The sequence below is a fragment of the Eublepharis macularius genome, chromosome 5 (genome assembly GCF_028583425.1).
Source record: "Eublepharis macularius isolate TG4126 chromosome 5, MPM_Emac_v1.0, whole genome shotgun sequence".
Lineage (NCBI taxonomy): Eukaryota > Metazoa > Chordata > Lepidosauria > Squamata > Eublepharidae > Eublepharis > Eublepharis macularius.
The window spans coordinates 66,655,637-66,671,781 of record NC_072794.1 but is presented as its reverse complement, the minus strand read 5'-3'; the positions used below and the strand labels follow the sequence as shown (position 1 = coordinate 66,671,781).

Here is a 16,145-nt window from a genome sequence, read left to right as displayed (position 1 = left end):
GGTTTCCAGCTTGCCAGCTCTGCGGCAGGAAATGAGAGGAAGAGCAGCCTAATCCCATCGGTGCTTTGAGGCCAGGTTGTCCCTTCTGCAGTCCCGGGCAGAAGGCGCCGCTGTCTTCGCCATTGGCTGCGAGTTGCAGTCACCTGGCGGGTGAGGCGGGAGGTGCGCGCACAGCCTGAAGGGGCAGAGTCCGGGCAAGACGAGCAAAAGCAGCCGCGCGCTGCAGCAGGTGGTTCGCTTTTCTAGTCTTTTCCGGACGGGCAAGAAGATGCCGCTGGGGCTGAGAGGCAAGAAGAAAGACAAGTTCAAGGAGACTAACATGCTGGTGGACGCCGAGGCTCCCGTGGCGGGAGGGAGAGGCGACGAGGACGACGCGGCCACCCCCATCGCCGCCGCCTCTCCACCCCCTCAGGTCCCCGTCCGGCTTCTCTTCCACACGCAGCTGGCACACGGCAGCCCTACGGGGCGCGTGGAAGGCTTCGCCAGCGTGCGGGAGCTCTACGCCAAGATAGCCGAGGCCTTCCACATTGCCCCGACGGAGGTAGGCGGCTTTTGCGCTTCTCCGGAGTGCCCTCCCCGCTCCCGAGTCGGCCGTGTTCCGCTAGGGGCTGCAGGCTGTAGCTCCTCTGCTGCTCTCCTGACCCACGTTGCAGTCGGAGTCGCGCTCATTTACTTGTGAGTAGGCGGCGGGCTTTACTCTCAAGTAACCTCGTACAAGATTGCTGCCCTGATGTGGGACTGCTCGCGTTCGAACTGCTTTTGCGTCTGCGCAGGCAGCCTGCGAGAATGCCTGAAATGGGGCATTCTATTTTAGTGTTTGCAAATAAAGAGTTCGTAATTCCAGATTAGATGATGCCGAGCACAAAAGTGTAAGGAGGACACCGGAGGAAATATTCGGAGAATTTCTGGGGGAAATGGAAATACTCGCCGACCCTTTGTCTTTAGGCTTGAGTATGCAGAAGAGTGGGCTGTATTACTAAAGTTGTGAAAGAAATGAACTCTCTTGTCTGTTCAGAGGCACTTTTTCAAGTCTTTCTTTTCTCGTTTAAGACCTGAATCGTGATCCCTGTTGCCTTGGTGACAGCAGAAACAAGAAGTACACAAGGTTGTCATGCTGTAAATCCAGGGTCATTCTTCTGTTTTAAATCATGTACTTGAGGTACTTTAATATGCTTTCAGATTTTATAGGGGAAATTTTAGGTGTTAAGCTCAGTAATTAAGTGGTCCTGATCCCCTCAGAGGATGATGACGATCTATGCAAATTCAAACAGTAGGTATCTGTCACTATAGCTAGTGCAGATTACAAAAGCAGTAAAGTCTGGGCACCCACAAAGTGGTGCCAAAAGAAAAAGGCTTTGCAAATTAATCCAAGAACGTGGAAGCATGGGGAAACCACTCAGAAATGGCCTGAAGAGAGAATGTACTTGTAAAATAGAACTGGGACAGTTAAAAGCAAAGGATGAGAAGGAGGAATGAGCTTGTTTGAGAATTTGTCTTGGAGAGGGAGATTTTAGAGGGGAGAGAGGATTTTCAAATTCTCACTTCTGTGCCCTCCCCCCCAAATCCTTGTACCCTCAGTGCAATTATTAGTGCTATATTAGCTGCCTCCTCCACTCACCCATTGGCCCACATAGGCGGGAGTAAAAGGGAGTTACTAGGACGCAAAGGCCGGAATTGTTGCAAAGGCCCAATTTTGTATTCCTCTCCCTCACATACATCCTGGATTCTCTCTCATGCTTGTTGTTCAGTTTTAAATCAAGTAACCATTTGTATAGGAAACTGCCTTCTGCATTCAATCGATATGTGAGGTGGGTGTCATTGACTATAATTGCCCTCTCTTACCCATGGTTGAGATGTCTAAAATTATGGGTTCCTGCTGCTTTAGTGTATAGATATGATGATGTAAAGTTTCCAGTCATGTTATTGATAGTGAATGTGGAACTGTAAGTAGTAATTACTTTGTGCATTGAAATGGCACATGTGGGTTTGACGCATATGTGACATCAGATTCAGTAATCCAGTAAACTAGCCGAAGACATTTTGGTGCCTGAGTCTGAAGATCTAATTTCTTGGCAGGAGAAATATAATAAAAATACAACCATAAACCAAATAATTGAGAAGGTGCTTCCTTTTTGCCTCCTCTTAATAGTACTTCTAAATCTGCCACCTGAGCTGGGTTGTCTCATCCTTCCTAATGTCTGAGCTGGCCCTGCAGCTATTGATTTCAGGAAAATATGTTTACTCCATTTGATGGATGTTAATCAAGTGTTTTACTCTGGGGAAATCTTGAGGACTGCTTCACTGGTTATGGGGCAGAAAAGGCAGAATTTCTTGCTTCATCCAAATTGTGGGAATTGTCCTATTTGCATAGCCTTGGGCATAGCAAAAGAAGCAAGCCTGAACACATGTAATTATACTCCTAGCTACATGGATCGTTTTACCTTGACATTGCAGCTTGCCACAATAGTATCTCTTCTTTATTATCATGAAGAACAATTAGGCCTTTGACAAACAGTGAAGCCTTCCCCAATGACAAAGAATTGCAAGTTATTTCACACTAGAAATGGTCCTGAGCCTCACCCAATACAGCATCACCAGCTTTTCACACCAAATGGGGCAACTCTTTATCACTTAACTGTGTGTGGGTTTAAAGAGACAGTAGCAACTGGCTATCTAATGAAGTTAATTATGGATTCAGAGTAGCTTTAGGTTCCTAAGAATTCTCTGACCTTTCTACTTTTCTCTCTTCACCAATAACTCTGGTTGTGTAGCATTCTTACACGTTTGTAAAAAAAAAATTGTAAAAAATCTGGAAAGATTTGTCTTGTGTTTTTTAATGGCTTGTGTTTTATACTGTTTTTTTTAATTGTAAGCTGTCTTGAGCAGGACTCTGAAGAGGTGGCATAGAAATATTCTAAATAAATAGATAATCTGTAATAGGAATCAAACATACCTCTTCTCCACACTACTGTGTTTTGAGGGGGTAGAAGAAAAACATGGGGTTAAAATTGTTGGGTTTTTTTTCCAAATAGTGTCGGGTTAGATAATAATTATATTTGAAATAAAAATGGCTTCCCAATCCATAAATGAAATGAGTACAAAGTTTGATGCTGTAAACTGCCCCGAGCACTAAATATTGTGGAGAGGCAGTATATAAGTTAAATAATTTATTGCAGACTATATTTAAGCATATTCTGCTACTGCCTGTTGCAGAAAGTTATGTACCCAGTCATTAAGTACTTGTTTTATATTGCATTATGTTGTGTTATATCAATTTTAAACAGAGCCAAAATGGTTTAGTAAAGTGTTCACAAATCAGGAGAAGAGGCATCGTTTCATTGCAGTACAAAACTGTTTGCTTGTTAGTGCTTGAAAATATGTTGAAATACTTCATTTTGTAATGGTTGTTTCTTGATTGCTTCTTACATGACTGTAGTGCTGAATAGTTGGAGCACCACTAGAGAGTGTGAGCTGCGAGTCAGAAAGACTGCAGTTGATACCACAGTCACTGCTTTTCTCTTTATCCCCTGAAAGGAAAACTATTGGTCTTTATTACAAAGCAGTCATGAGAAACCTTGAGGGTCAAAATAGATGTGACAGTGGCAACTCCTTGATTTTAAACCTGGAACTGACCCACTCTCATAGAAAGAAGGGTGGGGTGGCGGAATCCTAATATCAAGAGTAGCTTCACTAAAGCAAATTCCATTGTCTAGTGTAAATATACAAACTATTGTGTCAAACTATGAAATTTTAACATAAACATTTTGGTGTTTAATATATTTTTTTGTTCTGAACTTTTGGAATACGTGAAAGGATATTAGCTCCGAAGTCTGTCTTTGTGAAAGAAATAAGAAAACTATGTGAAGGAAAATCTTAGTTATATATCTAGCTTTTGTCAGCCAGGATCTGAATTATAAAGAAATAGGAATTTATAACACATGGTTGGCAGATGAGATCATGCAGGTTTTTAAAATTAATCACACATTCAGTCATACAGAGTAAATTTCCCCCCGTTGAGAATGTAAATTAGGCAAAATGAAGTGACTTTTTAATGGCAGATAACTTATTCTTGTTTTGAACTCTGGTTTGGTACATGTTGTGTCTTCAGTTAGGCTATAGTTGTCAGTGTTACAACATGGGCACCAAACTTTGGATCCATATTTTTTGTTGTAGCAAAATTGTTGAATGATGCTGACAGCTCAATTTCTAGTAAAATAAACAAAACTCCTGTCTTTAGATAGGATCTCCAGCAGCAGGATACATGTTTAAGTTCCTTACAGTAGTAAAGATAGTCTCAACTTGCAGGGTTGTTAAGATGAGTCTTTTTGTTTACTTGCCTAAGTAAAAATTTCTGTAAATATTAGGTTTTGGTAACTACTAAGCAAATACAGATTTCTGTATTATGATTCCTTCTCAGTTTAGATGAAATAAAATAGATTCTGTTAGTGATAACTTTTATTAACTAATATAACACTAAAGGTGAAGGTGGACATATTGTGGAAAACTATCTGTCAAGTTACTCAGTTCCATTAGATAATTAGGCAGTATTGTTTCCATTCATCTGCACATCAGTCTTCGCCATCTCTGATTCTACTTCTGCCCTTTCCCCCCCTTCTTGTCATTTTCTGTACATGTTCCATATGATTTATACTCAAATATACCACAAGTAAATTGTGCAGTCTGTCTTGGTGTCCTCTTTCAGGCAGCACTTCACTTTTGTTTTAAAGGCTGGATATTAGTATTCTATTGCTAACTAGAAGAGCTATGCTGGATCACAACAAGGGGTTATCTAATCCAGCATTCAACAGATGCCAGCCAGATACTCCAGAAAGACTACATGCAAATGTGAATGCAAAAGTTCTTTCCATTAGATGTCCCTAGCCCAGGCCCAAGCATGGGGCTGAAAATTATTGAGGCCAAGTATTCAGGTGATTCCAGCCTGTATGAGAAAATAGGCCCCACAAGTGCTTGTTTCTACCTATCTGAGCATGAGAAAATTATGCAGCTGTCCTAGGTTGCCTGCTCGGGTTGCCAGGTCCCTTGGGTCCCCTGGCTGGAGACTGGAAGCCTAGCACTTACCCTGCACTGGCTTTGAAGCCTTCATTCATGCGCACGCTCCTGGCATGCGTGATGATGCCACTTACGGGAAGTGATGTCATCATGCGGGTCAAAGGGTGGCTCGGGAGCTCTCCTGTGCTCCCCAAAGGGCCAAATCTCCCCCGTGGGCCTGATTTGGCCCGAAGTGGGCCTGTTGTGCAGTGCGGGGGCACACCATGCCGCCCAGGGGCACGCCCCCCCCTGCTGGCCAGGTTAGTGGGGGTGGGGGGAGGAGATGGGATCAGGGGATCCCCCGCCCTGGGCGGGGGAATGGCAAGCCTATTGCCTGCACAGTGATCTTTCTCCACTCCCTAATTCTGTCTATCTCTGAGCATCACTGCTATCATCAAGCCAATTATTAGGACACATTATATCTGAGGACCTGAGCTCAGCTGCCCTCTGCCATTTTGCTGTTAAAGGCTCCACTCTGTGTTTTGGCTCCCTCTACTTTTGCACTTGCTATCAAGGGGACTAACATGCTTAGTTGAACATAATTGGTTACTTGCTGCCCCTTGCCCCAGGGTGGATTTGATTTAAATCAAACTAGTCAGTAAGGCTTGATTTAAATCATAGTTTTCTACATAAAGACTAATTCTTGCTGGTATAACTTTAATATGCAAGTAGATGAAGATTTTTAGAATAACAACTTTTCATATTAGTTTTACAGTTGTATAAAATATTGATTTTAATACTATTAGAAACACATAGTTAATTTATTGTGAGATGAATTATCCCCAGTTTAGGTTAATCATTCATATTTGGACAACTTTTCTGTTGTACTTTATTGGAAGGAGAAAAATAATCATTACCTTAATAATAACAATTTAAATAGTTTTATTTATTCAACTGAAACAATAACATTACAGCGTATGTTATTTGCTTAAACAAACATCCATGTTTGTTATCTAATTTGGCTAAACAAAATATATATATTTTAAGAAACTTAGACTGTCAGCCCAGCCTACACATGAAAAACTTAAATACTGTCCTCTGTAGCTCACTCGTCATCTTCATCTTCTTCTTTGTTCATAATCTGGAAAAGAAAAACAAGCTTTCCTGCTTTATCGGATCTCAAACGATTTCTCAATTTAGAATGAATGAGTCCAAAGGAAGAGAATATTCTTTCAACGCCTGCAGAAGAAGCCACTGCTGTTAAAAGTGAAATCATTACTTGAACAGTCTCTAAATCCAAGTGCTTAAGTGACTTCCACCAGTTCACTGGTGTGACTTTCTTTAAAATATCTTCAGCAAACATATATTTCTTGAATGGTTCCCCCTTAGCGCTGAAGTTTATTATAGTTGGCATTACAGATGGATGATTGCTGGATACCCATGTCATAGCTAACTCCTCTTCCTCAGCACTTAAGTTTTGACCTGTTGCCAAGTAGGCCCCCTCCCCTGCTTTAAGGCCTGCCATGAACTGTGTTAAAGTTTCCTGCGTTACTGTTTCACTGCTGCACAAAGATTGCTTTGCACGTGTGTGCTCTGATACACGTGTCAGTTTCCTGCCCGCGTGTCAATTGCCTTGCTGCTGCTATAGACTGTGTAGTTACTGACTCCATGTTTGGATATCTGCACAAAGGACTCTTTTTCTGGGCAGCACTGCCCTGGCCTGTATCTGGATTTCCAGTGTGTGTTTGGACTTTATTACAAGTGTGCCCCGTGCCTGCACTGCCATCTGCCACGGACCGTGCCTGTTCCCTGTTCTGGACTGTGTTTTGAGTGCTGTCCCCCTGCCTCCATGGAAGCCTGCCTCATATGGGCCCAAGCCGCTGCTAGCAGCCGGGCGCCTGCCGGGGAAACCTCCAGCGAGCCTGGCTAGGCGCTCCCTGGTCAGTTCCCGCCTGGAGCCTCCCGTGGGCCGGTCCCCAAGCTTGCCCTCGCTACCGGGCAGCCTGCTATCCAGCCCCAGCTATGCCCAGCCGGCATCCATGTTCTCAGGCAGCCAGAAGACCCTGGGAAGAAGACTGCTTTGGGAAGCCATTTCGGCGAAGCGGGCACACCACGTCCGCAACGAGAGCCCCTCGCCCCGCTCTGCATATCTTAGGAGCCGCCCCGGAGAAGAGCTAAGTGCTGACCATCCCAAGCACTTAGAGAATGCATCTCAAAGAAACCTCCGCATTCCAGAGCTGATGACATCAGGACAAGCCCTGTCCGCTGGAACATCCTTTCAGCCCACTTGGATTTCCCCCTCCCTCTTTTGTCCCCTCTTCCTGAGGTGTCACTTATCACAATCTGATTACTAAAGTGGCCCATCCAAGCCATTCAGTAGCCCATTAGACCCTTTGTTTTAATCTGTGAGAACCACCAAGTACAGCACCAGCCCCAGGGTACGTTTTGGGGTATTTAAGCCGGCCTCTCAGACCGCATGGTGCGCGTGCCATCCTATCCAGACTTCCTTGCTGTCCGTCTGTGGTTCCAGTGCTGGCATTGGACCACCCCCCTCGCTGCTGTGTCTCTGCTTCGCTCCAGGATTGTGAGTATTTCCCTTATCATCGTTGGGAACCCGCTAATGCGAACGTCTCTGTATTTCCTACTCTGTATTTCCTAGATCTTGTGTGTCCATTGTATGATTGTGCAAGTTAGGCTTACGCCACACTAAATACACGTGTTCGGAACTTATTCGTTGTCTGCCTCTTTTTCACTAGAGTGTCTGGGATCGGGACCTCCGTAAACATAGGTTATGATCCGCGCTTAATATTTAGTTACAGACTGCTGCAGCTAATTCCCCATTATAATAAAAGAGCAGTTCTGGTAACAGACCCTGGTACTGGATATTGACAATATTTGCCAAAAAATGAGCTGGAGACCGTGCTTGTCCCATTCGTTTTTTTAATGCTTGTAATTTAATTCTGTCCATGTGTAGTTCTGTTTTGAAGTGTTCACTCAGTTCCTTCCAAATTTCAACAGCATCAGCAATAAAACAGCTATTTTTCTGTATTTTGTTTAAAGCTTCAGAGATGGGTTTCAGGATGCTCAGCATATGTTCAACATTTCTCTTAAGCCCAATGTTGAGGATTTTGGCCGTGACAGTGCCATCTATTTTCTCTCGATTTTGTTCACAAACTGTCATCAGAATAGGCCAGTTCTTGATATACTGCTCAAAACAGTCCACCACAGAGTTCCATCTAACGTCTTGTGGGAGCGTTAGCTTGGTTCCACCCATCCTTTTCAGAGCTGCTGCAGCAAAATGATTGTTACGGAAGTATTTAGCAATTTCAACATTAGTCTTTATTTCTGGAACACTTAAGTCTTTGGCTAAGAGGTGCAGCAAATGAGCACTGCAACCATATGTTATTAGCTTTGTATTCCCTTCCTGCTCTTCTAAATTTCTTCTCATCTTGGATACATTTGCAGCATTGTCTGTGACCAAACTGCGTACTAGACATTTGAATTTTTGTTCACATGTTATTATAACTTTTACTGCCACTTCTTGTAAGTATTCTGCTGTGTGTGCATTTCCTGACGTATCAATTGTTTGTGCAAGGAAGACTTTCCCTTCTTCTGTTGTTATACAAGCACATACAACAGGATCATTGTGGACATTACTCCACCCATCAATACTTAGGTTAACAATTCTACCCTCCAGAGCTGTTGCACATTGCTCCATTTCTCTGTCATACACTTTATCCAGCAGTTTCCCTGCAACATCTGCTCTGCAGGGTGGACTGTATCCTGGTCTCAGTGACTGAACCATATTAATGAAATGTGGGTTCTCAGTCAGACGGAAAGAAGAGTTCGTTGCATAAACAAACTGGGCAATTTTTTCATCAATTAACTCTTTTTCTAATCTAGTTTTTATCACAAACTTATCTATGGTGGTTCCAGGAGGGAAGGGTTTTTTCTTTCTTTTAGGTGATATACTGTGGGTGTCTGATGATGATGCAAATGAAGCACTATCCGGGATGGATAACTCTGAAACTGTAGAACAGGAGGATGGTGATCTTGAAGGTGGATAGGTTCCAGAATCCTTAATGTTGACGATGAATTCCCCTAAACAAAAAAGTCAATGCTGTTATTTTATTGTTTATACAATTTCTGCTTATTGTACAGCACTGCCCCAAAAGGAATATTTGCTTTTCTTCATAACTGTACCAAATGACAGTAACATGCAGTAATAATAAGAAATATAATTTTGCTCAAACATGACAGTTCAAGGCAGTCTTTAGAAATATGATTCAATAAAAATGTTTACCAACCTGAAGATCCTGCCTGTTCAAATGTGTTTCTTTGGTCATCTTCATCACAGCTCTTCTCATGATGTTGCCTCATTCGGGCCACCAGGCCTTGCATTTCTTTGTTGCAGTGTTTGCATTTTGCACGCATGCCTGCCTTACCGATAGGTAAAGGAACTTCATTAAAGTATTCCCAAACTGGGTCTCTTTTACGGCCTGCTGCCATTATAGGTTTTTTCCTCCAAGGAAAGAATGTGATAAACCTCAGGTCATACACACAAAAGATCCAAAGACTTGTGCAGTATTGTGCTCAAAAAGTTTCACTTTCATTTTGTACTGCTTGCCCCCCCTCCTCACACTTCTTCTTGTGCAGATCTATTCCACTCCAAACAATCAGAAAAATATTGTTTCTATTCACTGAACTTCTTGAAACTTAGCACTGAAGGGGTTGATTCTGTCTTCATAGGTTTGTAGAACAATAGGATTAAGGTCTTTTTCTCAACTCTGTTCATGTTCTAACATTTTTGCTGTGAAGAAGAGGCATGTGATCTCTGCTGAGCTGACACAAATTCTGTTATAATATCTTGTAGGCAGAGAAACTGCCCAATAATCTTACAAAAACCTCTGGAAGAGCATGACATTGTGAATGGATTAATGGAATTTATTTACCAAAAAAATTAAACATATACAGCCTTATTCTACATAATTAAAAACTAATTTTTATTTCATGATGGAATAACCTTTGGATGGTAATATATTTTCCTCAAAAAGCATTTTATTTAAAAAAATCCAATTTAAATTAAAAAAATCCGATTTAAATAAAAAAAATCCGATTTAAATCAAAAAAATCTAATTTGTTTTTATTTTTTTAAAAAAAATCATTGATTTTTATCCACCCTGCCTTGCCCCTTGGTACTCATGCTGTACTTTAATGTGGATCACAGATCATTGAAAATGTAACAAAATTCAGTAAGAACATAAATAGTGCACACATCATATGTAAACACAACAGACTGAGAAAGATAAAAAGAAATGTGAATAAATTGCAGCCTTAGCTCTGGCCATATTCCTACATGTGGTAATTGGAGATAGGCTGTATAATTCTTGAAGTTGCAGGCACTTGAAATCAGTTACTTTAGTTTCAGTATTTAGAGATCATTCCCTGTTGAGTTATATACCATGTGCTCATGTGTGGTTTTTTTTCTTGGAGTTAAGATGGAGTCCATGTGTAAGATGGCTTGCAGTAAAATGGAGACTTGCCTTCTTGTGCTTATGAGTTTTATAAGCTCCCCTTCTGCCCATCTCCAGCAGACCCTCTTTCTCTTCCAGTGCACTTTGGCTTTCTGCAGCTCTCTATAGCTTCAGGTGTGACTAAGTGTGATGTTGCTTGCTTTTCTCCTCAGGCTATGACACTTGGTGGCTCTGCTTTCCCTTTCTCCCTTGCCAGCCAACAAAACACTTTGTAGACTTTGAGCTTTTACAGAGTACAAACCCAGTTACTATCTTTGACTGTGAACCTCAGTACAAATTCTGAGGTGTGTAAAACATTTCACCACACCATGATACAGTTTATTTATGACAATCTGAAAATGAAATGGAAAATTTTCTCTTAGGAATCATGAGACTGAAAGAATGAATGTGATGGGGACCGAGGGACATGAGACAAGTTTGACCCTAGACATGTGAGCCTAGAGAAATCATGTGTGATCCTCTTCCCAGTATGCAGAGTTGAGAGGTATTCTTACCTACATGGAAGTTTCATTTAGATACCATGACTAAGCCTTTGACAGATCGATTTTCCATGAACACATGAAGCTGCTTTATATGAAATCAGACTGTTTGTCTATCAAGGTCAGTATTTTGATTGGCAGCAGCTCTCCAGGTCTACAAGTAGAAATCTTCCACATCACCACCTATGTGATCCTTTTAGCTGGAGATGACAGATTGAACCTGGAATTTTCTGCATGTAAAGCAGATGCCCCTACTGTCAAGCCAGAACCGCTCCCCAATGTTTGCTGGTTTAAAATATGTACTCTGCCTTTCCCACCATCCATGTTGGGAAAACCATGCATTTGTCTAGCCCTTTTTTAAAAAAAAGTAATTTAAGTAGCAGCCATCTTTACATCCTCTGCCAGTGAATTCCGTAAGGCCGCTGCAATAAGTTCATTTTATTTATGTCATTTATAGTCTGCCTTTCTCACTGACACTCAAGGCGGATGACATAGTGTGAGATTAGTACAATCAGTATCAAGGACCTTACCATAAACAATGCCATAGGGTAAATAAATACAAGTTTACAAAGACATAGCATTAACAAGAATCCAATACAGAGTTGAAGAAATGTTGAAACAGAGCATAAGCAATTCTAGGACTGGCATTAGACAACATGATATAACTATCCAGTAGGCTCATACTTGAAGCACAGGTAGCACATAGGAGCACATACTTAAAGCAACGCATAGGGCTTAAGGCAACATAGTGGTGAAGTCTATGATCCCTAACACATTAGAGAAGCATCTGAGACCCCCTCCCTAGAATACAGCCCTCCTATATGAGTAAAAAGCCCTTTTGAATAAATATTACCTACTGCCAATTACCTGAACCTACTGCCAGTCAGTTACACTGATGATCCCACATTCTCCTATTATGAGAGAAGGAAAAAATGCACTTTCAACTTAATTATGCAAATATTCCTCAGTGACGTTATTCCTAATCATTGTCTTGCCACTTCTCTTCTTCTGTAGTGTTTAAAAACATAATGTACAATATTGATAGAATACTGCATAAACACTGTTTTGTTTCCATTGATTGTTTTCTGACACTGTACTGAGGCAACTACTACATCTGGAGAAAGTGTTCTCCCTCAACTTTATTCATTCTAGAAAAGATGTTGTGATATGTGTGACAGATTGGACGGGGGGCGGGGGGGGGAAGAGGCAAAGAATGCAAAGTGAATATCTTTGACTTTTAAAAAAATTTAGTTATCCAAAGACTAGCCCACAACTCACATTCCAAGAAGGAAAAATATAAATATATGGGAGGAATATTAAAAACAACAGAGGCATAGTAGAGAATCAGAAGGGACAAAAACTCACAAAAATGGTAAATAGAGGTATGAAAGCTTGGACAAAATTTGGAGAGGGGGATTGATTCTTTCCAATTACTTAAAAAAATGCAGTAGAAAAATTGGGAAACTAGAGAGAAAACTGTAAAAAAACCTTTTGTGAACCATTTTCTCATTTGGAATGAGTGAAATGCTTCTTAAGCAATGTTTTTCTCAATCATAATGTATGTATAAAAAAGTCTTCAGTCTTTTCAATTTTTTCAGTGGAAAAACTGGGAATTCTCAGAAAGGTCCAACTGATTTTAAGGTGACTTCAGTGAATATGCTGCAAAAGATCAGAAACTCAGGTTCTGTGATTTAACACTTTGTGTCTATGAAGCAGTAAGATCTGGCTCGTGAAAGCTTATGCTGAAATAATTATTAAGGTGATACTTGATTCCTGTGTAATATAGCATTGAATTGTAAAAATAACTGTTTAGGGAAAATAGGACACTTTGGGAATGTGTATACTACTGTTTAGTTAGGGTTTTTTGTCCTTTGTGTTAAAGAAAAATGTGGAATTTGAATTACTTGTCAGGAGTACAAGAAATCAACATCTTATTTTTCTGCTCTCATTAGCTTGTATAAAAATCAATAGAGAGCATAATGAATGAGTCAACTTGTAGTTTAACTAACATTCTTATCAAAGGTATGTGGTATATAAAACTCACTTGTGGGGAGGCTGTAATTTGTGTGCTCTGCCCGGTTGGAGTTCTAAATAGAGTTATGTTGTCTCATGTTTCTAAATATCATGTTTCTTTCCTGATGTCAGTTTCAATCTAGTCAAAGGTGTGAAGCTAGTTATGTGATGGTGGGTTGGATAAGTGGGATCCAGTGGTAAATTTCCACTAATAGAAGCATGGAGATTTTTTGCTGAATCCATCTTTCCAATCCCTCTTTCCACTGCTGATTCACCCCAGTGATGTTCCTGGGCATTTCCCTGTCATCCAGGAGCAGCATTTTGGGGTTATCTTGGGGCTGAGGTGAGATGGGGTAAGTGAGAAGGTCCCATTCTGCTTGTGGAAATCCTTTCCATAGAATCCAGCTTGATAGCTTTATGCTGACAAGGTCAAAGTTCAAAGAAACCTTTATGATTTGTAGTTATGGGGGACACCAGGAATACAGGGTTATTTAAAAAAAATAAAAACATGAGGCTTAGCAACACACCAAGAGGTTGGAAACTGACCCTGAAGTTTTCGGTAATTTCCTTTAGGACTGGAAGAAATTTCAAATGGATAGTCACAAAAATCCCATTTGTAGTAAGTCAGCAAGTCTGGTTCAAGTTTTTACTGTATTAATCTACTGATTGATTATTTATTTATTTATTTATTTATGTCATTTATAGTCCAACTTTCTCACTGAGGTAGGTTAATCATAGGTTAAAATTATGATACAAAATAATTATAAAGCCATATTCCACATGCAAGTCATGAGACATGGCAGTTCTGTTTGCTCTGCAAATATATTGAAAGCAAGATCTAATAATATTTTTCTTCCAGTTTATGTTCAAGGTAATAGATAAATGAAGTAATGGCTTTCCTTCTAGGAATTAAAACCATACTTCTTGTATCTGGATGTTCCATAGTAGTCATTGATTTTGATATTGTTCATGTTTGGAACCATGGAGGTCCTAGTGTGTTACTGTAATGGGAATAATCTATTTTCAAATTTATGAAAAAAATATTAAATATTTTACTTATTTAAAATATTTCTTTCTGACTTTATCTCCCTCGGCTCAAGGCAGTGAACAATGTACCAATCAGGTTGTAAGATATACATCATAATCCAATTAAAATACATACTTTGCCAATTTAAAAACATTCAGGCATAAAACACACATAAAACATCTGCAAACTCACAGCTAAATCTACTGGAAAAATTCCCCCTCTTCAAAATGCTCTTTGGAATATGACAGATTGCCTTACATGCCTTCCTAAAGGTATCAAGGGAAGGCACCATCCTCACTATCTTTGGCAGGCTGCCTCAAAGGCCAGGGCCCACCAAAGAAAAGCTAGTGAACTTGCTATGACTGTACAACAACAGTCTTAAGTGAGGGCACCTTAAGGAGGAGGCCATCTGAAGAACATAACTGGCCCAGGAGAGTATACTAGGAAATGCAGTTCATTAAGTATGAGGGACCTAGGCCCTGAAGGGTTTTAAAGATGATAGTTAGGACACTGAATTGGGCCCAGAAACAAATAAGTAGCCAGTGCAGTTGGTGAAACACTGTTATGAGTTCCAAATAGAGATCTCGGGTCCTCCGGTAGGAGTGGGTGATCCCCTGCTCCCACCCTCCATCCCTGCCACCACTTACCTGGCTGACAGGGGAGAACAGCGGGGGAAATGGGCCCCCTGAGCATGTTCCCAGGGTGGAGCAATGACTTTATCCCTACAAGGTTTTAATAGCCAGGATGGGTATTATTCAGTTTCCAGGAAGTGGTTTTCACAACCCCAAGCGCTTCCACAACCCTAAGCTCAACTGACTTGAAGCTATCCAGAGAACTCTGACAAGAGGTTGCCACGAATACCCTTGCCTAGGATCTATTTCCTAACTGGTATCTAAGTCAGGCTGGCTAAGAACGATTTTATTTAAGCAAAATTGTCACAACTTATTTCCAACTCAGATCCAGAAGCGTGTGGCCCAGAGGACATTAATCCCTGAACTACCCTAAATAATTTTGTTGAATGGTAATGGAAAAGAACACCTTCTTTACTACTTGATAGACTGGAAACGATACAGGCCAGAAGAGCATTCATGACAGAAGTCTTCTGATGTCCATGAGACCAGCCTCCTATGGTGCTTCCATTGCCATTACCCCATAAAGTCCAAGGCTGGTGGCTGAGAGTGGGGATGCAACTGTAGGGGCCAGGTGTGATGTCATAACCCCTCTGATTGGCCCAGTGACTCTGACTTAGAGTACTCAAAGAAACAGCTTGAGGAGCCAAGGCCAGGGAATCAAGAGGACTAGAGGGATCAGGAGGGCCTGATGCTGCAGCAGTACTTGCCAACCATGCTCCTGCAGTGCCTGAGAACACCCTGCCAGAGCCTGTCAGGGAGACCTTGCCACTGGCCTGGGAGATAATCACTAGGCTTTCATCAGGCAGTATGCAAACTTAGGCCTGTAGCCTCTCAGCGAAAGGCCTGGGCTGAGATAGAGCAAAGGAGGCAAAATGCTAGACTGGCAGCATGCAATCCCAGCCTGGATTCTGAGACTAGTGCTGCTTTGCAGGATTCTGGCCAAGGCACAGCTCTGTCTCAGGAGTCTCAACACCTATCAGAAAAGCAGCTCAACCAGATTAACTCTCAGCCTATTGAGGCTGAGTGAGACTTGAAAAGGCTGCTCTGCTGCATCAGCTGGTCCACTAGGCACAAGTCTTGTGCTCAAGCTCCACACTACACTTTTAAGCCTATCCAGCCAATCCTGAGGCCTTACTCCAGAGGAGCAGGACAGAGACATTCAGGCACGGTCAGTAAAAGGTAATCATGCTCAGCTGATTTGATTTACTTTTGCACTCAGGAGGACTTAACATTTGCTGATTGAGGTGACCCTTGCAGTGTTGGGTTACAGAGATGCAGATGTCCCATCAGTGAATCAGAGCCAAGCTACAAGTGACGCCTTACACAGGTTGGACACTTGTCAGCTTCCCTCAAGTTTTGATGGGAAATGTAGGTGTCCTGGTCTTGCAGCTGTAATGGAGAGCCAAGCTGTAAAACCAGGACGCCTACATTTCCCACCAAACCTTGAGGGAAGCTGACAAGTGCCCAACCT

The 16,145-nt window shown here is 41.6% G+C and overlaps 1 protein-coding gene across 1 annotated transcript in view; it reads left to right on the top strand.

The window, feature by feature from the left end:
* The first annotated feature begins 222 nt into the window (after positions 1–222).
* Positions 223–16,145, top strand: part of GIPC2 (GIPC PDZ domain containing family member 2) — a 55,776-nt gene continuing 39,853 nt past the window's right edge. The window contains exon 1 of the mRNA XM_054979109.1: positions 223–541. Within this exon, the coding sequence (XP_054835084.1) occupies positions 269–541 (273 nt within the window). The 5' untranslated portion in view covers positions 223–268. The remainder of the gene's footprint in view (positions 542–16,145) is intronic.